The 26,495-nt window shown below is 40.9% G+C and overlaps 1 protein-coding gene across 4 annotated transcripts in view; it reads left to right on the top strand.

Moving 5' to 3' along the window:
• Ssbp2 (single stranded DNA binding protein 2) overlaps positions 1–26,495 on the top strand; it is a 264,312-nt gene that overhangs the window by 74,640 nt on the left and 163,177 nt on the right. For all 4 annotated transcript variants that reach the window (XM_028891032.2, XM_028891030.2, XM_028891033.2 and 1 more), the window contains exons 2-3: positions 5,913–5,985; positions 20,185–20,246. In XM_028891032.2, the coding sequence (XP_028746865.1) occupies positions 5,913–5,985; positions 20,185–20,246 (135 nt within the window). The remainder of the gene's footprint in view (positions 1–5,912; positions 5,986–20,184; positions 20,247–26,495) is intronic.

Genomic DNA, 26,495 nt, shown 5'->3' with positions numbered 1-26,495 from the left:
TGGTCATGATGGTCAAAGTTGGTATCCTTTGGCAGTAGTCTTTGAAGACAGTGCTGGAATCTGGAAGGCATCACTCAGGAATGAATAGGAACTGAAGACAAAGCAAAATTAAAACAGTAAGAATCAGGGTAGGGTGTGATGTCTCAGCAACAATTTGTTGAACTCTGAAAGAATTGAACCTAGTTAGTCATTTAAGGGGGTAGGGGATGCTTAAGGAAGGTTTTCCCTAGTGTGCACAAACTTATGTAAAGTGATGTTTGGGGTCCCTTTCAAAGAGAAAATGTAAGTCTTCAATTAGCTGGTTTACTGTTTGCATAAGAGAGTCTATTCTTTAATGCTTTTCTGGTCATTGATGCTGGGATTTAAGGATTTAAGGTCTACGCATGGGAAGTGAGATTTTTAAAAAGTATATAAACTATAGAATATTGACTACTTATGACTTAATTAAGTTTTTTTTTTTTTTGTTTTTTTGTTTTTTTGTTTTTTTGTTTTTTTTTTTTGAGACAGGGTTTCTCTGTGTAGCTTTGCGCCTTTCCTGGATCTCGCTCTGTAGACCAGGCTGGCCTCGAACTCAGAGATCCACCTGGCTCTGCCTCCCGAGTGCTGGGACTAAAGGCAAACTTAAGTTTTTTAAAAATTATTTATTTGTATTTTCATGTACGTTGGTGTTTTGTCTGCATGCATGTCTGTATGAGGGTGTTGGATCCTCGAGTTACAGATGGTTCTGAGCTGCCCTGGGTCTTGAACCCAGGTCCTCTGGAAGAACAGCTGGTACTATTAACCTCTGAGCCATCTGTCCAGCCCTACTTTCATAAAATGTTCTTCATCCCTTGAGATTCCCTAATCTTGCTTTATTTCCTTTTAAAGGGGAATAAGAAATAGGGAAGTTGTTAGTTCCCTTTGAAGATTTTTTAATTAACAATAACGACAACAAATACCCCACATGAAATATACTATACAGTAATGAAGAAATTGATTTTTTAATTGTCTTTTTATGCAGCAAGTGGGGAACTGATGTGAAGGTGTTACCTCCATAATGTTCTCACTGTGAAACTGTACATTATCTACTGAAAGCAAATATTAAAATATTTTTATTAATGCTGAGTTTTATTTGATATATTTTAGTCATATTTGCCCTATCTCCTCCCCCAACACCTCTCAAATCTACCTCTACTTTTCTCATAACTTTGTGTTCTCTCTCTCTCTCCCTTTCTGTCCCCCCTCCCTCCATCTCTCTCTCCCTCCCTCTCAGTAGCCATCAGCTACCCATATATGCATGGATTTAGGGTCATCTGCTGGAATGTGATTGAACTACCAAGGGCCACACCATTAAAGAAAACTGATTCCCTCCCCAGAAGCCATCAGCTATTCATGGATCCTCAGGGATGGGCTTTGTGAACCCCTGCCCCATGCTAGAATGCTGACTGGTTGGTCTTGTGAAGAGGCCACAGTTGCCGTGAGCTCATGAGGGAAGCACTTCTGCCATTCCTAGAAGACATTGTTCACTGTGGCTCTCCCTAGTCTCTGCTCGTATAATTTTCTGTCCCCTCTTTCACGGTGGGCCCTGACTTGGGTAGGGAATGTGATGCAGATGCTCCATTTGTGGGTGATCATATCACTGACATGTATCTGCTGTACTTTAACTTGTGAGTTTCCACATTAACCAGCTCCATTACACAAAGAAAAATCTCTGATGGAGCCTGGGACCTGAACAGTCTATGGGTCGAGAGATACAGATTCACAGGGCAGTTTGATGCTGTGCCCATTGAGCAGAGAAATATCAGTAGATCCATCCCTGGGACCTGCATGCCTCACCAACTACAAGTTCTTAGACTCAGTTGCAGTACCAGGCATGTGTTTCGTAGGTGGGATGGGCCTTCAGTCCACTTAGACTGCCTTCCTGATGTTTATGCCACCACTGCGCCCATGGGTCATTATTGTAGTTCCCAGAGTTCCCAGCTGGGTGAGACTAATGATGACTTGTCACCTACTGTCCTGAAGAGCACCTTCTCTAGTACTATGAAAACTAGCCACTAGGGTGGACATTTTCTTGGTCAGTGCCAACTTGCTTTCTTCATGTCCTGTAACCAGTGTGCATAGCAAAGAAACCAAATTTTAAGTGTTCTGAGGAGATGCTCTGCTAGAATTGGTACCTAAGAGACAATCTTACTTTTCTGCCCCTGAATGCCTGGAGAGGGTAAAACCCAGTGATTCCTTAAGTGCCATATCTATGACTGATTCATAGGTATTTGCTGGATACATATTCTTAAGGTACTGGATGTAGAAAAACACAGTCAATATGATCATGGTAGGCTAATTGTATGAGATTAGAGGCAGCTTTTTTCTGAAGCTGTAATGCTACATGGCCTCTACCTAGTTATGAATGTATAAAATATAACCAAAATAGTTTAAAAATTATAAATAACTATTTTTTAAATTTCAGGCTTTGTTTATTTGAATAACTTTTTCTTGCTAAATAAAAGAAGGTAGTAAAATGGAAACAAAATCATTTGTCATCACTGACTTAAAATGAAGTGAAACATAATTAAAGATATTTGACTCATGAATCTTTGATGGACTTTTCATTTATCAAAGTAGCGTCAAGAAAAGAAACTGGGTCTACCTGTTGCAGTGGCCTTTTACTACAACACTGCTATTTTATATACTTAAATGTTATTATGTCATTAGGTTAAATACCCATTTTGTATGTTATGAAAAGTACTTAAATTTCTGAAAGACCATAAAAAGAAAGAGAAACTGTTAATTCAAAAGTTTGTGCCTTTCAAATACTAGTAATATCAATATTCTTAAAATCATCCTGTTTGATAACAACTGGATGATGGGTGATCTTACCCACATGAATTGTGACTTACTGCACAGATGGAGAAATGTTACTCTCTAGTTCTTGAAATATTTGTCTTCAGACAACAGTGTCTTTTATTGCAGAATCTTCCTTCCAGAATTGTGCTGGCTAGTTTTATGTCAGCTTGACACAGGCTAGAGTCATTTGAAAGGAGGGAATCTCAATTGAGAAAATGACTCCATAAGACCCAGCATGTAGGGCATAATTTTCTTAATTAGTGATTGATGGGGGAGAGCCCAGTCCATTGTTGGTGGTGCCATCCCTGGGCTGGTGGTCCTGAGTTCTGTAAGAAAGCAGGCTGAGCAAGCCATGATGAGCAAGCCAGTAAGCAGCACTCTTCCATGGCCTGTGCATCAGCTCCTGCCTCCAGGTCCCTGCCCTGTTGAGTTTCCATCCTTCAGTGAGGAACAGTGATATGGAAGTATTAGCCAAGTATAACCTTCCCCCCCAAGTTGTTTTGGTCATGGTGTTTCATCATAGAAATAACCCCAAGTAAGACAAGAACTTTCAGATACTCTTATCTTGGTGTTTTCAGTGCTGTTATTGTGGGGAGCTGTTGGAAAGTACAGAATACCTGTATTTAATGATAAAAACCTCTACTGCTGCTGTGTGTGGGCTCTTCAAGAGCAGGAATCACTGGTATCCAGTGTATGACTTGGTTCTATATTACTGGATTTTAGCCAGCCAAAATTATAATAGTAATTATCTGTCAATAATGGAAGGAACATGTTCTTCTATTTGGCAGATTCAGGAAACTGAGACCCAAATTTTTTTAAAAAAATTATTATTATTATTATTATTTTTTTTTGCTCTTTGGGGGCCACCACCCAGCTCCAAAATAAATTACACATGGAGGCTTATTTTTATTTATGAATGCCTGGCTTTAGCTTGGCTTGTTTCTTGCCAGCTTTCCTTTCCTTAACTTATCCCATCTACCTTTTCCCTCTGGGCTTTTCCGGTTCTCTTACTTCTGTAACTCTTACTCTTACTTGGTGGCTTGCTGTGTACCTGGGTGGCTGGCCCCTGGATTCCTCCTTCTTCTCTGACTGTTAGAAGTTAGATCTCTCCTCTCAGTTTTCTCCTTCTGTGTGTTCTCTCTGCCTGCTAGCCCCACCTATCTTTTCTCCTGCCTTGCTATTGGCCGTTCAGCTCTTTATTAGATCATCAGATGATTTAGACAGGCACAGTAACACAGCTTCACAGACTTAAACAAATGCAACATAAACAAAAGTAACACACCTTAAAATAATAATCTGCAAGAGGTCAGTATAAAGGATGGAACTTGGTGAGAAACTTCAGTGGATCCTGTCACCACTCTGCCTCTTCCCCACACGTCCATCATGGTCCCTCTGCTTACATCTGTCTCTTTTATATTCCTCACACTTGGTAGAATAGCCTTCAGCCTTTGACACAGGCCCCATCTCCTTCCTAGTGGGTACTGGTGGCTTTCGAACCAGGGCTTTACAAGTCATAAGGGATTACATGAAGCTACATTTGTTCTCATGTAGCAGTAGGGCATCTGGCCACAGGCAAGCAGTTTTGAGGCTTCACATCTATCCAGAGAGATATTCTGTTTTTCTCTTTTCAAAGTAAAACTTGCCAGCATAGTCAGCGAATCATATGATTTTGTGGCTCATGGAGAGTCAAGGTGTGCAAGATATGTGTGTTTAGTGGGTGTTCAGATTTACTAGCAGCAATGTATGTTTAAACCAGAGGCACATTGCAATGCCTGCATTTCCAGTGGTGTGCTCAGGGTGAGCCACACTTCCACTGTGAGGTATGGCTTTTGAAAGAAGCTGCCATGTCCATCGTACATGCATGGGAAGGGAGCGATGCGGTCCTAAGAGTGCCATCCCACTGGAGGAGCTCTTCCTTCTCAATTGTACTGTATACTCACTGCCACTGGTGTACATTCATCTGTGAGTCACTTCGGGAATGTCTACTGGCGGTGCTTAGTGGGTCTCAGCAAAATATTTGTTGACTTGAAATGGAGAGGCAATTAAATGGATAGAACAACCTAATTTGAACAGGATTTTCTTTTTTGTGACAGATGCTTGGTGTCTTTTCATGGGAATGAAGAACATTATCACTTTTGCAAATGCCATCAATCTTTAATAATCAAAATTCCCTTGGCAAGAAAAGTGGTGTAGCCATACAGAATTGTGGTTATTGTTACATTGCATTATTTACGGTAAACCTGGTTCAATATTGGTAAATATACTGCAGTGGAAGCTGAACTGTTGTGAGATATCTGGGCATCTGTCCAAGATATCATTAAAATACTGCCTGAAATTCATTGAGTTTGTGAATAACATCTTAACAGCTCAACTGAAATCGAACCACATGGTACAGTGTAAAAATTCTGAATCCACAAGATACGGAGAGCAGTATAAATATATATGACACACTCCACATTCTGTGGTTGAGTAATAAATCTATATATAATTTTGTGTTAACCTTTAAACTCTTCCCCAAATGATTAATATATTAACTTTGAAGTTTGCATGATACTCTGATTAGCTGGTGAATTTGAATGCTTTTTAAACTAAAGTATTGATTGGCCTAATTATCAAATGAAAGATTAAGTAGAAGGTAGAAACTTCTAAACAAATGTTAACATTGATATGAAACACATTTTGAGCTGGATGTATACATAGGTGGGTTAACAATATTGTCACCAAAAGGTCAAAGGTAATAAAAGCCAGTCAATTAAATTCATCTATTTTACTAGTGAAAGAAAATTTTACCTTAAAATGGGATTCAGGAATTATTAATTTTTGATTTTAAACTATTGATTATATTAAGTATAACAGAATATTTGAGTGAGATGATGTAAGAATAATATTTAGTTAGTAATTTTTTTTTCTAAAAAACAACACATTAGTATAATTAAATTTCTTTCTGAATATAGACACATTCTCATTGAAAGGGCGTGGGCAAAGGCTTATTTTTGGTCACTACTAGTGTATAAATGTCTTTGATATAGAATTATATGGATAAACACATCTTAAATCTCCTCCTCTCAGTGAATGTCTTGTCTGTTTTCCAGGTTAGCGCTCTACGTATATGAATATCTGCTCCATGTAGGAGCTCAGAAATCGGCCCAAACATTTTTATCAGAGGTATGTTTTATATATTTTTTGCATTACATTTGCTACATAAATGAATGAAAAATATACAGAATGATGATTTGAAAGTTGTTATATAGTAAGTGCTCAGGTTGCATTTTGTATAATGTAATCTTTGTAGATTTTTTAGGTTAAGCATTTTTAGTATCACAAAACACATTTTCTGTGCAACTCAATAACATTCTAGGAGATTTTCTAGTCATTTATTCCCTTAGAAAGTTATCTCAGCATGGCAATAATAATCAAAAAAGCAAATTTGCTTTAGAAGCTTCCACTAGGCCCAAGGAGATGCCTCTGTTAGTTTAATCTCCAGAACGTACATGCATCAAAATGTGATTGTGGTGGTGTGCATTTCTATTCCCTAGTACCATGGAGGTGAAGACAGGCAAACAGACCAGGCAGCCCAGCCTGCTCATCAAAGTTCAGGCCACAAGAGGGTCTGTCTCCAGAAAATGTAGATGAGGGCCAGTGAGATGGCTCTTTGGGTAAAAGTCCTTGTCGACATGCCTGATGATCTGAGTTGATCCCCAGGACAGCATTGTGGAAGAAGAGAGCATACTCCCTCGAAGTTGTCCTCTGAGCTCCACACAAATTCCATGATGCTCCTAAGTGCTGGTACACCTGTGCATGCTTGCACATGGACACATATGTGCGTGTGCACATTAAGCTTCCTTCCTGCACCTATTTCTAACATGTTAGCATTTGTTTATAAGTTTTGATAATGTAGATTTGTTTGTCTTTATTTTACATGAATAAGAGTTGGTTGTTTCGAAACATTTCTGAACATCTTATTTCAAATTCTTTCTATTCTCTCTCTCCTTCTCTGTTCTGGTTTGATTTTGTTGTTGGAAACAGGCTGACCTCAAACTTGCCATCACACCTGCCTTAGCCTCCTGAGTGCTGGCATTACAGGCAAGTGTCTGCTCCCCTTTTACTTTTTCCAGCTCTGCATCTGAGCTTTCTTACAATAGAACTCTATTTTTCTTCTCTAATCTACATTATGATAAGGATAATGAAGATGTTGAATTCTGTTGTGTAGTAGATATATCATGTATCAAGGGGTATTATATTTATTTCAAATTCTTTTAAGAAATTTGCATGACACATCATATTACTGCCCTTTCATTAATTGGAACATGACTAACTTGAGGGTCACACAAGTTAATGAGTTACGGAACTAGAAATCAAATTGTTCATGTTATTTCCACGGCCATTGGTCTTCCACTTGTTGTGTGTGCGGGAAACCCATTGCTGGTATTGCTTCGCCTGAGGGATGGCTTACTTGTGATTCCTTTGTTCTCAAACGAGTGCATACATTAACACACAGACCAAACATTCAAATATATGACCCTGTGGTGGCCATTCTGATTCAAACCACCATAAATGTCAAATAAGGAAATTGAAGAAAACACTCCCTATGTTCATGGATTGTCAGTATCAGTATAGTGAAAAATGGCCATATTATCAAGAATGATCTTCAGAAACAATGCAGTCTCCATCAAAAGATAACAAAATTCTTCACAGAAATAGGAAGGAATGCTAACATTCACAGAGAGCATATAAAACCCCAGGTTACAGTTTTGAGAAAAAAAACAGTGCTAGAGATAGTCAAGCACCCAGTTTCTAGTTATATTATAGGTCTGTGATAACAAAAACAGTGTAGTATTGGTCCCCAAACAGATACGTAGATTCATGAAATAGAGCACCCACGCATTACACCCCTAAAGCTACATGGTTTTACATGTTTGACAACCATGTAGAAAACATAGATTGAAGAACAGGAAGCATTTCCAAATATGGTGCTGGTAAGTCTGATTCCATACGTAGGGAAATGAAACTAAATTCTCATTCTTGGCAAAATTTAGTTGCAGATGTGTGTCAGAGACCTTAATATCAGACTTGAAATGCCGTTGCACGGAAGTATCAGGAAAACAATTCAATCATAGGCGTAGATAAGGATTTTTTTAAATTCCAGCTCAGGAAATAAAACCCGGGAATTGTTGAACGGGATTGCAGAGGTGACGGAGCTGCTGTACAGTAAGCATTCAAGTGAGCAGACCCCTGCACACAGGGGAGCTCTTTCCCAGCTAGACATCTCATGGAGAGGTAACAGCCAGAGTGTACGGAGAACTCAGCAACATTCGACACCAAACACCTCTATCAATACGCGAGCTAATGAGACGTCTGTTTCAGAAGATGAAGCACAGACGGCTACTACTAAGAAAACTGTCTCATGCTTAGCAATCAAGGAAGTGCACGCTAGAACTACCCTGAAGTGCCATCTCACCCTGTAGTGGCTAAAGACAAATTCTAGTGAGGGTGTGGGTAAAACTTCTAGTTTTTTTAGTTCCAGTCACTATGGAGATCACTTCCAGAAGTTTCTCACTGAGCTAAGTACTGTATGACCCACTGCACAACTCCGTCTGGATCTATACCTACAGGACTCTAGGTCAGTCACCACAGATGTGCTGTATGTTCATGTTTATTATAGCACTACTTGTTTAGGTGTCCATAAATTGAAGGATAAATAAATAAAATATGGTTACATGCACAGTGAAGTTTTATTCAGTCATAAAGAAGAATATAAATTTGCAATTTTCTGGGAAAATAGATACAACTTGAGCTCATCATATTGAATAAAATAAACCAATCTGAGAAAGGTATATCATGTTTTCTTTCATTTGCAGATCCTAGACAGTGTAGGTTACATAAAAGTGTACGTGCACGCGCGCACGCGCGCACACATACACACACATACACACACACACACACATACACACACACACAATGGAAGCAGAAGGGCAGGCTAGGTAAGGAAGTAGACTGGTAGAAGGGTGGGGTGGAGCACATGGTCAAAGCACATGATATACTTGAGAGAAACTGTTGTGATGCCTAGCACTGTCTACAGTGTGTGTCCACCATCAGAGAAGAGTTCCAGGAAGGAGGGAGGATGTCTCCCTAGGTGTAGAGTCTTGACATAGAAAAACATTATGTTTGTATATTTATAATTGTTTAAAAATATAGAACATACATTCTCTTAAGTGTTCTGAATCTACAAATGGAAGCCTGGGGTGTGTTTGTGATATCACTTTGCTGAGCACACACTAGAGTTCCTGATCATTTCAGTTGGTTATATTTCAGTACCTTTCTTTTTATTTCCTCACATTGTAAGTGTCTGCAATATCTAATTGCTTGTGTTTGCTGGGTAGACCACTAGGCTCTGTCTTCTGGGCAGTGCTCAGTGTTGTGTTACTCTGCCTAAACCCTTCTCCTCTTATGTACCTAAAGGACTTGGATGCCATCATTTACTAGGAAGGCTTTCTCAGGATTCCCTGTCTTTAAGATGTCACTGCAGCCTGCAGGGGCCCTCACAGGAAGACCATTACATACTTGAGTAGGAGGTCTTCCTACTGTCGTCTTGATGGAAGAGCCTATGGCAGTTTAAAATAGAAGAACATCATCAAGTCTGTGCTATGATATCCGTGTTACCCTGTCCCCTGACTGTAGACAGGACAGAAGAGAGAAATGAGTGAATGTAGTATTTAGAGCTTGGCAACCTCCTCAGAGTCGCTTTCACTCTTCACTTTACTTGGAACCCACACAGAGCTAGAGGGTGCTCTTTGTAGAATGACTTTTTAAGCAGTTCAGTTGTATATGACTGTTCATGTCCAGTAGTCCTCCTTACTGTACCCCAGATTTTTACCTCTCAGAACTGTTACACAAGAAACTTAAAACAGGCAGAATGACTTATTTGGATTGAGTATTCTGATAAAGGATTGAAATAGTTACTTCAATCTAATGTTTTCACTCAGGTTCAATGCAAAGTAGCCACTTCTTTATATTTTCAAGTTCTCCTTCAGGGTCAATGAGGTTATAATGACCATGATGTTAATAAGTTCTTCTGATTGAAGATTACTGTGCTTGACTGTTTCTTCCACTTACACGGGCTGGTTGTTAAAGCTGAGGCTGTGTCCATGGCATTTGGACAAGCAAGGTGTGTCTCTTATCAGCCCAGCCACTCAGGTGGCCTTAATCTTTGAAAAAGTGCTCCTGACCTAAGCCGTCAGAAATCTGACTGCCCCGATGGTTTTCCTCTTGGTTAGAAGGATGAAGACCATCATTATATTAGACCAGCTCCTTTTGCCTTTCTTTTTTAGTATAAAATAAAATATAGTAAGTTAAAATGAAAACCAGCACATTGGACTGGGATAAAACAAACAGGAAAAGGACCCAAGAAGAGGAACAAGAAAGAGATGTCGATGCAGAGACCCACTCGTTCCCGAATTTAGGAATTCCATTCTCTTTTCTCTTTCTAAAGGAAACTGAGAACACTGGACTAACAGTAGTGGTCCAACTATTCTCTAACTAGGTAGCAGCAGTGGGTTCAGTGTTACTTTTGATGTATGGCAAACTTTAATCACCGCCCCAAACCTCAATATAGTTTGAGTGGCTTTCCACTTCCTTACTGTAGATGCTCTTTAGGAACCATAGCAGCACAGTGCTGTTCTGCCGTGAAGACGACCAGTAAAATTCAGCTGCAGGAGAATGTTTGTCCAGGTCAACTTCAGTACTTTGTGCTCATCGCTAGTTGTGTTTTTATTGTTATAGTATTCTCATATCCAGAGAGAATTCCTGTTGGTCTTTGAAATTTTTATAATGTTTGTGCTTGGAAATGAGGCTGGATATTGTTAACAAATATATAATTAAGTATTAAAATGCTAGCCAGGTGTAGTGATGCATACCTTTAATCCTAGTGCTTAGAAGGCAAAGGAAAGTGGATCTCTGAGTTTGAGGCCACCTTGGGTTACAGAGTGAGTTCTAGGACAGCCGGGGCTACACAGAGAAACCCTGTCCTGAGGGGGGAAAAGAAAGAGTAAAATGTTGCTGTAGAGTTTATACATGTTCCCCTTTTCTTTTACAGTTTACATTCTTGCTAACCTCTTTTCTTGGCCAACAAGGTGGCCAAAATGGGAGCCTTGCCACATCTAATGAACAGGTTGCTTCTTCAGTACCCAGTTATTGGACACTATAGGCTCCGAAGTTCTGTTCCCTCTTTACCTGCATAAAGAAAGAAAGAAGAGTGTACTTGCTAGCCAGTTGCTTGAGCTCATTTGAAGGTCATAGAGTCCAATCTGCAAGTGCCTTTTAACCAAATGTCTTGAGTTTGAATATGCTCCACGTCTTAGATGCTTTTCTTAATTTTGAAAGAAGATAATATGGCAGATTTGCACAGGGTTTACATTGATTAGTACAGTAAGTGGAATAGAATAGTCTGGAAGGTAGCGAGTGCTCCAGTGTTGCCTTTCACACTTGGGACCAGTCATTTATTTCTATTTTTGTTGTTTCTGTGTTTTTTCTATTTTTGTGTCCTTTCTGGGCACAGTAGTAACTATACGTCTTATGTGTACATGAGTGTGTCAGATGTCTGTCACTTGGATGGCCTATGATAATCTGGCTTTGGGCATGACCCGTTCTCCTTCAAGTCCGCCCTGCCGGCAGTGAACCTTAGTAGAGGAACATTGAGTTCTCTCACTCTGCTTTCTCGCTTTTGAGCATTACAAGGTGTGCTGCTGTCCCATCTGCTCACCCCTTTCCTGTCCCTAGGTTTTATTCCCTGGAGAGTTTCTAATCTCCATGAACTCATTGAGAAAGAAAGGTCAAGGAACAGTGGGACAAGTCTTCAGGATTTTATGGATGCTAAAACTGATTAGATACAACTGATACGGCTTGTGTTTGTTCTTCTCTTGCCACAGAGAATCTCCCACTGGCTGTTCTCTTGAGCTGCAGTTTGCCTTCTGACTTGTTGACTCCTTGCAGTTTTCCAGATTGTCATTAAAACAAATCCTCCTAGACATCCTGCACTTCTTTTCAAGATATCATTTGTAATTTTCAAAACTTTTGTTACACAGAATACTGAAAAGTCTTTCCTTTCATGACCTTCTAATGACCTTTAGAATAAAACCAAAAAAAACCCCAAAAATCTCAGCAAAGGACCATTGAGGAGTTTCCCAATAAAAATTACATATATATACATACACACGCATATATGTATATATGCATGTATGTATATATGTATGTATTTTTCATCTTTCTTCCTTCTAAAGCAAATCAGTGTTGTCCGATGAGACTGCTCATGGAAGGCTGCCAGTGTGGACCATTTGGTAAGGCTCCCAACAGTCACGTGACTGTGGGGAACTTGGGATGTGGCAGGGACAACTGGGAAATGTTAGCTAGCTGAATTGAAATCTGGGAGCCATATGTGAACAGAACAGCAGAGTTGTAGACTATTCACTTCAAAGCATGGTCAGATTTTTCCTTATGTTAAGTTTCTTTTGTTTCAACTTTTAAGTATTTTTATTTTTTTATTTCACTTGCATTTATTTGCATTTAGTTTGATATGTGCATATACTTATACCTTAGAAATTAGAGGGAACAGCACATTCTTTCTAGATTAGAAATCTCAGGCATTTTATTTGAGAATGAATCGGATACCCCTGATATTCACTCAGGAACTGGTTTTATCCTTTATGTTGTTAAAATTTTTTTTAAATGGTACACATTTAAAAAGTGTGAGAGAATTTAGGAAAAGAGGAAAGTTTAGAGACCATGAGCTCGAGGCCTATCGGTGTACTTGTAGAGATGTTCTTGAAGGGGCATACATAGGTCTGCTGAAAAGGTGTCATGTTGACAAGACCAGAGCTTCGGAGGAAGGCTTGTTAGTGGGCTGTGGAGATGTATCAGCGACTGGAGTGCTTTTTACACACATGAAGACCAGAGTTCATACCCTATTTTTGACTCGCATCAAAAGCTGGGTTCAGCAGAGCCCACTTGTACCCCAGTGCTTGGGATTTGGTGGTCAGCAAGTGTATGTAGTCAATTAGTGAACTCTGGGCTCAGCCAGAGACCTTATCTGAGAAATACATAGAGGACAGTTTCAAGGAAATTCACAATACTGACCTCTTGTACACACACACACACACAAACACACACACACACACACACACACACACACACACACACACACTCACACGCGCGCGCGCACACACACCTATCCCTATGAATAGGTGTTGCTGATGTCCAGAATTGTCAGCTGCTTCACTTTTGGAGCCACAGGCCTGCCTACTCGTGATGTCCTGAAGGCAGAACTCAGCAGAAAGCTAGGCCCCAGCAAGGAGCTAAGTAATGAAATGCCATTTCCAGAATCCCATCCCTAAATACAGAATGGTGTATATAGGGAGGTAGCTGGAACTAAGACATGGGTAAACTATGCGTACCAGTATGCTTTGAGGGTGTGTATTATTTTATGTTATTGTTGACTTTTGGTTTTAGTTTTTGAGACTGAATCTTGGCAGCATCCGTGAGTGGGCCTGGTACTTGCCATTTAGCTAAATTGGGCCTCAAATTCCTGGAAAGTCTTCTGTTTCAGTCACCTGAGTGCTGGGTTTATAGATGTGAGCCACAATGCCTGGCAAGTAACAGTATATCTAGTTAGAAGCATGCAAAGATGAAAAAGTTAAATAGATGTATGCATATCTGGTTTTTGGTTGTTGACATGAATTTTTATCATACATATTGTTCAGTACTTGGATTTTTTTTCTCATTGATGTAGAAACTTGGGTTCTGTTGATTTAAAAAATGTCATAATTCTCTTTTTATGGCTGTAGAATATTTCATTTTCTGAAATCTTTCATGATCTATTTTATTTTTTGATGCCCACTATAGATGACCATTCAGGTTGCTTCCTGTATTTTGCAAATGCAAAAAAATACTTAAATGTAATACATATATATTTAAACATATGTATATGAAAAATATGTAAAGATATAAAATCTTATACACTTGACATTTTTATTTATTTATTTTGTAAAGTTATGGGGATAGAGCTAGTTCTTAATTTTTGAATTGGAGATTCTTAAGAACTTGATGAATAGTAAATAGGCCCTCACCTTAGAAAAATACGTGTCATTATTATTATTATTATTATTATTATTATTATTATATTTTTTGCCAACTGTCAAAGGCTTACTAATCCTGTAACCCAGTTATTGACCCAGATTAAAAATCTCTGGTATAAAAATAATAACTGCACATGGTTCAAAGTTTTCCTTTATTGGTAATATTTATTTTCTAATTTTCCTCAAATGAAAATGTATTGTATTTTTTATACACACACGCTTCATTTTTCATGGGATGTTTGATTAGGCTTTTTGACCATATTTATGAGATGATTCATGGGAGCATTGTTGTGTGAGATAACAAGCACATCACTTGTCCTTACACCACAAGCCAAGCATCAGTTAATGTGTATTTTGTTCATGACTCTGTGTTTGGTTCTTAGCTTATTAGAAATGCTGGAAACAAAGGCTAGATTATATGATAGAGCCAGCGTACTCACAGACAAGGACCCAAATCCAAAATACAGCAGAAGAACAGGTTTTGAGAACTGCATGGAAGTTCCAGGTGTATAGAGATTCTAGCTGGGCCTGTGGTGATAGGAAGAGAGGTGGATTTGATATTTAATCAGGAAAGTGTCAGAGAAGGAAAACCCAGTCGAGACAGAGAACTTGTCGACATAGATGCTGCCCAAGCATAGAGACAAGCCTGGAGCCCACAGCGAAGCCCTCAGTGAACCGAAGATCCCCATTTGGGACAAATGTATTTCTAAACTGTCGGCTGACATGGCCGTTTATCCATGCCGCTGATTATTAATGTATGGTAGCTAAACAACAAATGCGTAAACGAATGTAATTTTTCAATGGAAGAATTCCGCCACCCCTTTCCAGAAGATAGTTGTAAATTTGGTGTGATGTGCTTTATATACACACACTCAACTCTGCACACACACACACACACACACACACACACACACACACACACACACCTTTGCTTTCAAACAGAACATTTTCCTATTGTACATACTGTTCTCCTTTCAACTTGTCAAACTAGGAGAGCATGTCTTTTTCATGGAGATACGGCCTGTTCTTTGTAATGGCCTCGTGCTGCTCTGGGAGTATAGGTATGAAAATTTGCAATTACATTTGCTGTTGACATTTCTTAGGTTGTTTCTGATGTTCATTTCCCCGATCCGTTTTGCCCCTTTGTGAGAGGATTTCATTCTCTCCATAGATAAGCCCTGGGTGGGCTAGTGACAGTTTGGAAGTAGCAGTATCACTCGCTACGGGAACGTTCCTGGCTTCAGTGTTGTTCAGTAATGGTAAAAGGCAGGCAGGCTCTTCTGTCCGGTGGTCTGAAGTCAGCCGAGCTGCTTCTGATACAGAACTCTAATTTGACATGGCAAAGATGAACTCTGGTCTCTTTCTAGTAAATATGTTACCAGGCTGAGAGCAGTGATATGTGAGATGCATTTGTGATCCTTTAAGGGATCATAAGATGTAGTGCTTTAAAACCCTCACTGATTACCTTCAGGCTTCTTCTGATAAAAGACTGTATCAGGAAAACACATACGGTAGCGTCTCAGAGTCCATTATCTCTGAAAGAGCTTCTGATTGGCTGGTCGCTCAGGTAGAAGACTGCGTGGTGATGGGTGTGCAGGGCAGGTTGGACCATGAGTCTAACCCTACCTCCAGTGCGCCTGGCACTGAGACCTCACGCCATTTCACTTTCCGTTTTTAATAAGAACAGTGGTAGTTTTGTTTCATGAGCATATTATGCAAAGCCAAGATGAACTGGCATGAAATATGAGAACAGTATTTTGAAAACCTTGTTATTTGTAAGATAGGGCTAATTCCAGTGCTCAGAATATTTGTGTGTTTGGGGCACATTTATGATCTTATGCCCTTTTATGAAGACACAAGCCATAACGATCTGGTAAGGCAAAAGGTTGAGAGCAACAAAAATGTTTTCAACTACATTCTATCTATAGGACATCAGAGTTTCATTTCTCACCAATATTAGTTAAGTCATATTCCTTAGTGTTTATGAACCAAAGGATATGAGCGAATGAAATTAACAGATACAAGGAGACAAAAATGGACAGTTTTTAAAAAAATGTTACTACTTAGGGGAATTCAAATTAAAATCTACCTCACATTTATATGATGTGTTTGTGTTTATTGTTTACATTTAGTCTCCTAACTTAATTGATTGCTTGAGTTTTTATTTAACTTTCTTAAGATTGCTGTTACATTTTGTTTGTTTATTTTGTTGGTAGTACATTAGTTATTTACCTTACAATTCCAATTCATTTACATCTTATGTACTTAAGATAGGGACCCAAACAAAAGTGTGCTCAGTTCTAACCTCTGTACAGCACAGTGAACTGTCCAGTTAGAGCCTCGACTCTGAAGCTGTGGGGCTTAGCTGATTATTGAGCGTGCTTTTACACGCTCATGTACATTTTATGTACTTACCCATTATATAAATAAAAATACGACAGAGTTGAGACTACAAAAACTGTTAGCTTTGTATCACTTTCATGACTCATGTGTCCTTTTATCTGATTTAATCCTCCCTAATCACCTGATTACCCCTTCTTTGTTTTCATACTGAATGGGAAAGTGGCCCCACACTTACAGGTGTTTACGTTATAGGCTACATAAGAGGGAGAGTATCCGTTTTTTTCTTCTTTCTGAATTTGGGTGACTTTGTTTAATACTATACATTCTAAGTCCATCTATTTTCTTGCAAATTTTGTGATTTCATTTTTTTCTTTAGACCTGAGTAATAATCAGTTTTGTTGTTATTTGTCATTTATTTTAGTTGAAATAGAATTTTATTACTTTCTCCCTTCTTTTTCCTTCCTTCAGCTCCTCATAGCTGCCGACCCTGGAGCTCCTCCTAGCCCCTCCCCACACTCTGACATCAAAAGCCTTATTTTCTTTATTAATTTTTATTCTCGATTCATCTGCTGATAGATGTCTGTCTGTTATGTTTCCTGGCTGTAGTAAATAGAGAAGTGCAGTATCTGTGTGGAAGGAAATACAGTTCTCTGGGCACACCCCCAGGAGTGGAATAACCGGGTCATATGGCAGTTCTAGTTTTAACTTTCTGAGGAACCTCCGAACTGATATCCATGATGGCTTATTAATTGGCATTCCACCAGCAGTGAGTAGGGCCTCTTGCCCCTGCATCCTCCCCATCATCTGTTGTGAGATTTCTTGATGATAGCATTATGGCTGGTGAGATGAGCTCTTGAAGTAGTTATGATTTGTATTTTCCTGATGACTATAGATGTTGAACACTTTAAAAATAGTTATTGGCCTTTTGTTTTTCTTTCTTTAAAAACTGTCTGTTCATTTCATTAGACCATTTGTTGGCTGGCGGTTTTAGTTCTTTGGCATTTAATTTCTGCAGGTTTTTTGTTTGTTTGTTTGTTTTGTTTTTGTGTTTGTTTTTGTACAGTCTGGATGTTAGCCCCGATCTGAAGTGTTGCTGAAAGATTCCAGCCCCCCTTCCTATGGGCTGTTTGCTGTACTGATGGTTTCATTTTAACTTCATGTAGTCCCAGTCTGTGATACTTGGGGCTCATTCCTTTGCTAATGAAGTTCTATTCAGAAACTTCTTGCCTACCCCAGTGTCTTGAAGAATATTCCCCGTGTTTCTCGTAGACGTTTCAACCTTTTTGTTTTTAAATTGAGTCTCAAAGTGTTCCTTGATCTGGTTCCTGCTTACTCATCACGTCACATCTCTCAGTATTCTCTCTTACAACCTTTATTCTTGCCCTCCCACTATGTGGAAACTCTCTTAAGTGTGTCATACTTAATCTTCTCTATTGGTTTGTAATTGCCAAAACTAAGAGATTATCCCTCTAAGCCAAACCAGAATTATAAGCCTTCCCCTTTGAAATACAAAGGAACCTGACTTTGTTCTCCAGTGTGGTGCCAAACAATGGCCTGTATGTTTTCACTCTGAGTGAGGTACCCCTTAAGTCATCTAGCACTCCAAAACCTACACATCTGTATTTGGAACCTGACCAGGTAGCTGAGCATCTGCCAGGGGACTGCTGGGAAAGAGCACCAGTGTGCACCTCTTCCTCCCTGACCAGCAAAACAGGATGCTAGTCTGTCACAGGTGCTTTAGATCACTAGTCTGGGCTCAGTGGAGAGTCCAGGTAGACTTCCCTTCGTTTCTCCAGCTCTGAGAAGAGCAGCCTTTTTTCCCCTCTGCTTTCCTGAATACAGCTTTAACTACAACAGAAGGATCACAAGCATTTCTGTCGAGTTTTGCTTTGAAACAGCCATGGTCCATTGATATGGCTGTGGAGGGAGAATGAGTGACTGGATGGTGAAGTCTGAGAATTCTCCTCAGCAGAGGCCTCCCCAGAGATCTTCCTCTGTCTAGATCAAGCTTGCAATTACCCAGCTTGTTCCAGAAGTTTCCTGCTGAAATCAAGCCAGGACACCTATAATGCTTTTGCAGTAATTGCCATGCATACTGCATGGTCACTTCCTCCTGGGTGTTAGAGGGTTGGGGGAGACGCAGGGAGGGAACCGGTTGCCAGTGCTCTGCACTGAGGAAGCTCCTCTGGGCAGCCTTCCCTGCCCTCTGCAGACTGGTCTAAAGCTCACCCTCCAGAGTTCCCACAGTCCAATGTCCATATATCTCCAAGAGCAGGCTCTGCTCTCATCACCTGCTGACTGACTGTCTCCCGTTGGAGGAAGCTCCTTAAGGCTGGGTTCTGTTTCAGTCCTCTTGTGGTTACAACTGTATTCTCTTCTCGGTTGTACATATGATATCCACAAAGGTACTTTACAGTGTTCTGAGGAGTAAGTTTAATTTTGTTTAGTGTAAGCCTAAACACATAAGTGTTTTTTGTGTGACATGTCTCTGGCTGTTTTGGTATAGGTGAAAATGATGCTAGGTCAACTGTTTGTGAGAATGTCTTCAGGGTAAGAGCAGACTGCTCAACAGCCAACAGTTACCACTATTTCTGTACTCACTATTTTAAGTGGCTTCAGGTACTAACCAGTTTAATCCTCTCAAAACCCTTTTTAGGTACGTAATCACTAGCTTATTTTATGGATGAGAAAACAGAGGCAAAGAAGTCTTAACTAGTCCTGGGTTCATGTTGCTAATGCTTATACTTCATTCTGCTGAAAAGGAATGCAATTTAAATATTCTTTCATGAAGTGCTGTGGCTTGGTGATATCAATGAGGATCTAGACACACTAGTTAAAAGCACACTAAATATCAGCAGAAACATAGGAAAATAACTAAACTGTTTAATTTAAAAAGGCATAGAAGGAACATTGAAGTGATATGTTTACATGGAATCACTCATCTCCATAACCAGTCATCAGGACTGAAAGACCAGACCAAAGGGGTTGTGCTTACAAAGCCATGGGTAAGAGATTTTACACAGCTGTAGTTTTGATCTCCAAGGAAGCAGTGAGCTTCCTGGCCTCAGTGACTTGAGGATCTCAGGGAGCCTCATGGGCTACCTACTGCTCTTGGAGGAGAGGTTTTGCTCCATTTTGTTTGTGCATCTTAGGTCAGGAGGAAACCAGCCTGCTTCTGCTGGAAACAGTGGAGCTGGCTGTTATCCTCACTCATCGATGCTGGTGGAGCAGCCCCATGGAGCAGCCCCGATCTTGGCAGCTCTTTCCCGTCCTCCTCCCTTCATTCTCCTCCCAGAGCTGTTCTGTGAGACCTTAACAGGAAGGCAGTCAATGAATGACTAGAGCAGGAAAGACATTCTTAGTGTCAGTCTATTGATGATTGTGTGTGTGTGTGTGTGTGTGTGTGTGTGTGTGTGTGTGCGCGCGTGCGTGCGTGCGTGTGCGCGCGCGCACGCACACACCCATCACGTGTGGGGAATGCGTGTGCCTGGCGTGCACCTAGAGGTGGAAGGAGAACTCTGGTATCCCTCAACGCCCTTTATGTAGGTGCCTGGAACTGAACTTTGGTCACCAGGTGTGCACAGAAAATGCTTTTAATGGCTGAGCCGCTTCTCTGTTCACGGACCTATGGAGCACCAAGACACAAACGTTGATCCCTGAAGTGGTGAGAAGCAAATTCAAGACAGTTACGGTGGCATCTTCCCACACACCCATTTAGTCTCCTAATCACTATGTAAAAGGAGTACTTGGAAAACCTGAAGAAAGAATAACACGAAAATGATGAAGAACTTCAAATCACTTAGCATTTTAAATGAGGAAAAACATTGCTTGGTAATATGTATGGGGGAAACGTACTACAAGGAAAGTATTTAATGTTTTTTTAAATTTGTTTTAGATAAGATGGGAAAAAAACATCACACTGGGGGAGCCGCCAGGATTCTTACACTCTTGGTGGTGGTGAGTACCATTTTATTTTATTCCCTGATTGATACTGCCTTCCAGTGAGGTCTGTGACCCCTACTCCTGTTTGATTTTCTTTTCTAAAATTGTCAGCTAAAAGGTAGTCTTTGAAAACAAAAACAAAACTTCAAGACCAGCATCCTTGTGTTGACTTAAAGATATTACTGTTGAATAAAAATGGAATTGGAGCTGGTTTGTGGAATTCCATTCATATGGAGAGCTACTATAGGAAACCGTAGGATGAAGCTGATTTCCTCATGGTTCTAGAGGACAGTAGTCCAAGATCAGGGTGCCATGTGGTTGGTTCCTAACGAGGCCTGTCCTGATGGCTCATAGACAGCATATCCTTCCGTGGAGGTGGGAGGGAGGGGAGGCAAGATATCTGCCTTTATTCTTACAAGGGAACTAATCTCATCACGAGGGTCCTACCCTCAAGATGTCAGCTAAATGTGATTATTTTCCAGAGACTACTCCTCAAAATACCCTCACACAGGGAGTCAGGATTTCCCCGTCTGAACTTGGAGAAGGTACAATTCGTTCCATAGCAGTCTCCTTTTTTGTGTCTCTGTGGCAGATGAGGAGAGCACTTTTTCTTGGCTCTTAGCTTACTCACCAGCTCTAAGATTGCTCTCTGTAAAGAGGGCTGCAGGCTGTCAGGAGACTAAATTAGTACACCGGTGTTGCTGGGCTGCCCTCAGTTTGTTCTTTGAACTCCCTTCTCTTGGGAACAGTGCAGGCAGGAGATGGTGATCTGACTGACGTATCGACACTAGGCTAGTCATATCTTACAAGACAGTCGCTCATCGAACAAAGAATTGAACACAAAGGGGACGGATAAGTTACAGTGATCGGGTACTGAAATGAATTTGTCTTTTCTTGAGATGGAAGAACATTCATAAGAACCTGTTTCTTGATATAATGATCATCAGGTATTGAACTGTTCAAAGAGATTTTTTTTTTAAATTTTACCTTGAGGAAATGCCTTTTATACTTTTACATTTCTTTGTATTTCTATTATATAATGGAAGCTATTTTTAAAAAGTTTTATTTACTCGTGAGGCTTTGAGCAAACATCTCTTTGCAAACCTAGTAAAATGTGTTTGTTGTTTATTGTCAGCAAACTCAGTAAATGACTTGTATTCATTGAGTGCCAGGCAATACATTGGATACACTGGATACATCAGTAAAGAAAGCATACATATTCTTATTGATTATGAAAACATACCTTCTTATTGATTACAGTCTTTGGGAAAAGTACATAGTTCAATGGGCAACAAGAAATAAGTGTTTTATTGGGCATATGCAGGTTACTTGATAGACATACACTCCATACATCAACTGGAGGAGTTGCTGTTGAAGCCAAGGCCTTGAGTAGATATAAAGAGATAACCAAAGAGGTGTGGAGAAATAGAAAAGGGAAACGTTTTAATAAACTATACTATGGCAAGGATCTAGAGGTCAAGGGAAGAAAAGAACGGTTACAGGAAGAGGTGAAAGCAGTCCAGCGTATTGGGAATCGACGTGATCGTGGGATTGGAGACCGGGGAGTTTGTGTATGTTATAAAGACAAGGCAGGTACATTTTAAGTAGGAAAGTAATCGTGTCAGTAGCATGTTCCTGCACGCATCTTCATAACATCTCTCTAGCTCCTTAAAGTAGAGAACGGATGGAGCTAGATTAAGTCCAGAAGCAGCAAAGCGCTGAGAGACATAATGTGGGGCAGAGTAGAGTGGGTGTGTGAGACAGGGAGTGAGCTAGAGAGCAACTCACGTGGAGGGATGTGGCCAGTGAGGCATAGGCCGGGTTTGCTCACGTGAAGCGTCTCAGGCATGCTGAGGGTACAGGATTCCAGCAGGACATGCTGAGTGAGGCAGCTGTAGGGTCTGCTGTTCAAAGGAGAGGAAGAGGACTGAATGATGTTCCTTGCGAATAAAGAGTGCTGGGGCTCCTCAGGGTTAGGAACACTGACTACGCTTCCAGACTACCTGGGGTCAACCCCCAGCACCTACACGGGAGCTAACAGTGGCCTCTAACTCCTGTGCCAAGGGGGAACTGATGCTGGGAAAACACCAATACATATACAATAAAAAGAAGTTTCAAAAACTTGTTTTTGCTGGGTGGCACTTTTTTTTTTTTTTGTGGCACATACCTTTAATCCCAGCACTAAGGAGGCAGAGGGAGGCAGATCTCTGTAAGTTCAAGGCCAGCCTGGTCTACAGAGTCAATTCCAGGACAGCCAGGGCTGTTACACAGAGAAACCCTGTCTTGAAAAACAAAAACAAAAAACGAGAGAGTGAGAGAGCGCACGTGCTCGAGGTGCTCACTGTACAGAAACTGGCATCTTTAGTTAACATTTAAGGACAGAGAGGAAGAGGAGGCTATGAAGAAGATAAAGTCCCTCAAAAGGTAGACGGAAAACCTGTAAGGTTTGTGACAGAAAAGCCAAAATAAGATTTTTAGAACTAAAAAGCCAGCTTGCTGGATCATTAGTGCCGGCGAGGCAGAGTAGTGAGGGTGCATGTGTCCTCTTAGGAGCCGGTGAGCAGTCACTAGTGAGTGACTGTGCAAGACAGGTCGGGAGGGCAGCCAGCGGGTACTGGATTGAGATATGACAGGGCTTGGGAAGTGGCCAGTGGTAGATACACTGAGTCCGTTCCAAAGCTTCAGCTGTGGTGAGAGGGAAGGGCGCCCCCTGGAAGAGTATGTCGCCCTGACTGGGATCCCCTCATTGCCCAGGGATGGGTGGTCGTAGTTCTGGGGCTTACACAGAGGAGTGGTGGAGGAACAGAGGTCGGTACTACAAAGAGGGTAATTAGAGGTGGAGGTCGGAGAAGAGTGTATGATTGTACGAGCCTTAAAGGGAAGTCCATCTCTGCTGCTAGGCCATGAGAGAAGGTGCCAGGCTGTGTGTAGGTTTAGGGTGGGCATCCAGTTCTTGTTCCCATGGCTTGTTTTCTCTGCAGGGGATGACAAGAGGCCTATGAGGAGGGTGCTGAGGGCAGTGATTGTGGTAGTATATTTTTAGAAGGGATCATTTGAAGTATTTATGTATAGACCAAAGGGGAAGAGAAAAGAGGGAGGGAGGGAGGGAGGGAGGGAGAGAGAGAGAGAGAGAGAGAGAGAGAGAGAATATTGAGAGATTAGAAACACACAAAACCTTGCTAGAAACTGTTCAGGGCCAAGTTAATATTGGTGTATGTAAAGTCATTTCCACACAGAGAGTAGCACTTCTGTAGCAGCGATCAGTAGAACAGACATTTGGATGAACTGGATTAGCTGGGTCTCAGTGTCTCTCTTTGCCTCTGCATCTCTATCAGAAGCATGACCTGTTGCCTTGGCCACTCATTTTCAACATCTTCTTTAAAGGAAGGAAACAGAAGGCCTCTTGTAATGCCTGGCATAGGGTTCCTTGCATATTATTAAGCATCATCTTTTTAGCCTCTCCATGGAAGCACGTCTCCCTCGAAGTTCTGTAGTCCTCGAGCCACACTCGGTCAGTCGTGGTTGAGGGTTTCCCACTTGTCTCTCTCACAGCACAAACAGATGCAGGCCTTTGTTTGAACATGGTTCCTGTACTTGGACCAACTGTTCACGACAGTTGAGCATGGTCATTGTGCTGTTTGCAGAAGCTTAAGACTAGTCTCTTGTATGTTGTTAAAAATCAAAATTGCAATTTGATAATTTATGGATTTAAGGTATTTAGATCTAGACTGTCCTTTTTTCTAGTCGTGGGAGTGAGCTCAAGGTATTGTGCAGACTAGGCGAGTACTCTACCCCTGTATCTCCAGCCCTAAATTCTTAGCTGCCTTCAGAGGTCATCAAGTCCTCTCACCTATGACATCTTTCTAGGTGTGCTTACGCTTATGAATATAAAGTGGCATACAAATCATCATAGACATCTGTTCATATTGGACAAGTGGGCTAGAAGAGGGAGGGTTTCTGGGTGCTCTCTTATTTCATTTCTTGTGCCTGTTTCATTTTACCCTTCTTCAGTAAGTTAACCTAAATCTACAGCATGGTGGTCGATAATAACCTCTTGCATGCTTTGGTCTTTTTTGTACTAGACTTTAGCTTTCTACATCAGCTATCAGAAGGTATAGCTCTTAAACCTGCCATTGTTTATTTATTTATTTTTTTTCTGTCACTCAGAGATTCAGAAGAACACCTTGGCTTTGAACTTTTAAGTAACTTAATTTGGAGATATCAAATTAATACTAATAATTGGCATATAAATATTTAGACTAACTTTGCTGAACTTAAAATGCAGCATATACATTATTTAAAAAATTTTTTTTTAGTTTTTTTCCCCATAAAACTATCAACATGTTCTTTTCAGCATTTGCTTCATATATGTGGGTCATTGATGCTTAATAATGTTGAAGTCAAGGGGTCTTCTGAGGACTGACAAAAAGCTGTGAATCTGTTCCTTCAGAAAAATGCCAGATTCATAAGCCTTCCTGATCGTTTTGTAAAGTGAAACTTTTACTAAGAGCTGAATTCAAATCCAGCAGATGCATGGCCCTCTTATCTTAGGAGTTTAGACCTGGGCTTTGTAGGCTGTGGTCTGCTGAAGGAAGCAGGCCTGTATTAGTGCTTACCTCTGATGGAAATGCTGGTGCTATTGGAGTCACATATTTGAGTAATTATAGCTCTGCTCACTTGTGTAGCTCAACTAAGACTAACCAGTGGACCAGTTGTAATTTTATAACTTTGTCACTTGAAAAAAAAAAGATTTGAAATTGGAATTTTGTTGTTGTTTAAGCCTATTTACCAAAAACTTATGAAATTCAAACTACACTCCCCTCAGGAAGATCAGTAGTTGGCTAGATAACCAGGTCACACAAAGTCTAATGGAGCATGTGTTGTGGTTACAATGTAAGTACGGGAGCCGCACTCACCAGGTGGGAAGAGTAAGAAAGGGCATTGCAGAGGAAGCAAAGCGGAGCCGAACTGAAAGTCAGATGAGAAGAAGTATCAAGGGCCAAGAGGAGTTACTGCAGATCTCAGAGGGGTTGACTGTGCACTCAAGGAGTAACAGGGAGTTTGAACCACTTGCTGGCGAGGCTGCAGTACTAGGAAAAGACAGTCTGTACCACTAGGAAACAAGGCAATGGCCAGATTAGGAAGTTGTGGAGTCTGTGGAAGATTTTGGACTTACTGCCCCGACATTTTAAACCAAGTATATGTCATGATTACTTTTGTGCTTTTAGACAAGTACTGGGCATCAACATAGAGACAGATTCAAGAAGGTTGAGAACAGGTAGAGAACAGGTAGGGTGCTTGTAATTATTTAGCTGAAAAGTGATAAGGAGAGAGATCCCAGATAACAATGTGTCATATCATTTTGAGGTGAACAAAGAGGTTTCCCGTTTTGGATTTGAGTAGTGGGATGGATAGTGATGACATTGACTAGGTAAGCACAGAGAGGGCGTTGGCCTTTAGATAAAGGAACATGCATTAGCTGGCACGGGTTAAATTTGGAGATGCCCCATACAAAGTGAGAGATCTGGGTCTGCAGCTCTGAGATAGCTACATAACCACTGGGGACTGAGCAGCATAGACCACAGTCCAGGCAGAGTGTTCAGAGATGAAGTTACTCAGTAGAACAAAAAGACCAAGACTTGGGGTCAGATGGGTAAAGAGATGGCTGGCAGTCGTTGGGTACCTTTAGTGGGACATCTTGAACCTGGACCCTTCTCTCTTGTTCAGCATCTTTATCTTCTCCTCTCTGTCCTGGCTGCCTTGCAACAAGCAGCTGTCTCTTACTGTGATGGACATCTGCCTTACTCTAGAACCACAGAGCCCACCGGCCACTGTTCGAGACTTCTGAAACCAGATCCTAAGCAAGTCCTTCCACTTTAAATTGATACATTTTGGTACAGTAATGAAGAGCATCTTAACTCATGGTGAGATGAGATCTAGAAGACCACTGTAGTTAATGTTTTCAGCTAGAGTGTTACCCTGAGTAGTTGAAGAATGTGATGGCATGTGTAATGTTTCCAGAGTTAACACAGAACACAACCTAAGCATGAAAAGTCAATGGAAAGTATAGGAGAGGTGGAGTAGTGGGCTATATGAAACACACACGCACACGCACACGCACACACACAGTACAGGAGAAATGAGAGCCAATGGCCTTGGGGAGGCCTTGGGGAGGCCTTGGGGAGGCCTTGGGGAGGCCTTGGGGAGGCCTTGGGGAGGCCTTGGGGAGGCCTTGGGGAGGCCTTGGGGAGGCCTTGGGGAGGC

This window comes from Peromyscus leucopus, chromosome 11 (assembly GCF_004664715.2).
Source record: "Peromyscus leucopus breed LL Stock chromosome 11, UCI_PerLeu_2.1, whole genome shotgun sequence".
NCBI lineage: Eukaryota > Metazoa > Chordata > Mammalia > Rodentia > Cricetidae > Peromyscus > Peromyscus leucopus.
Note: the sequence above shows the minus strand (reverse complement) of the source record. Positions and strands in the feature narration are given on the sequence as shown.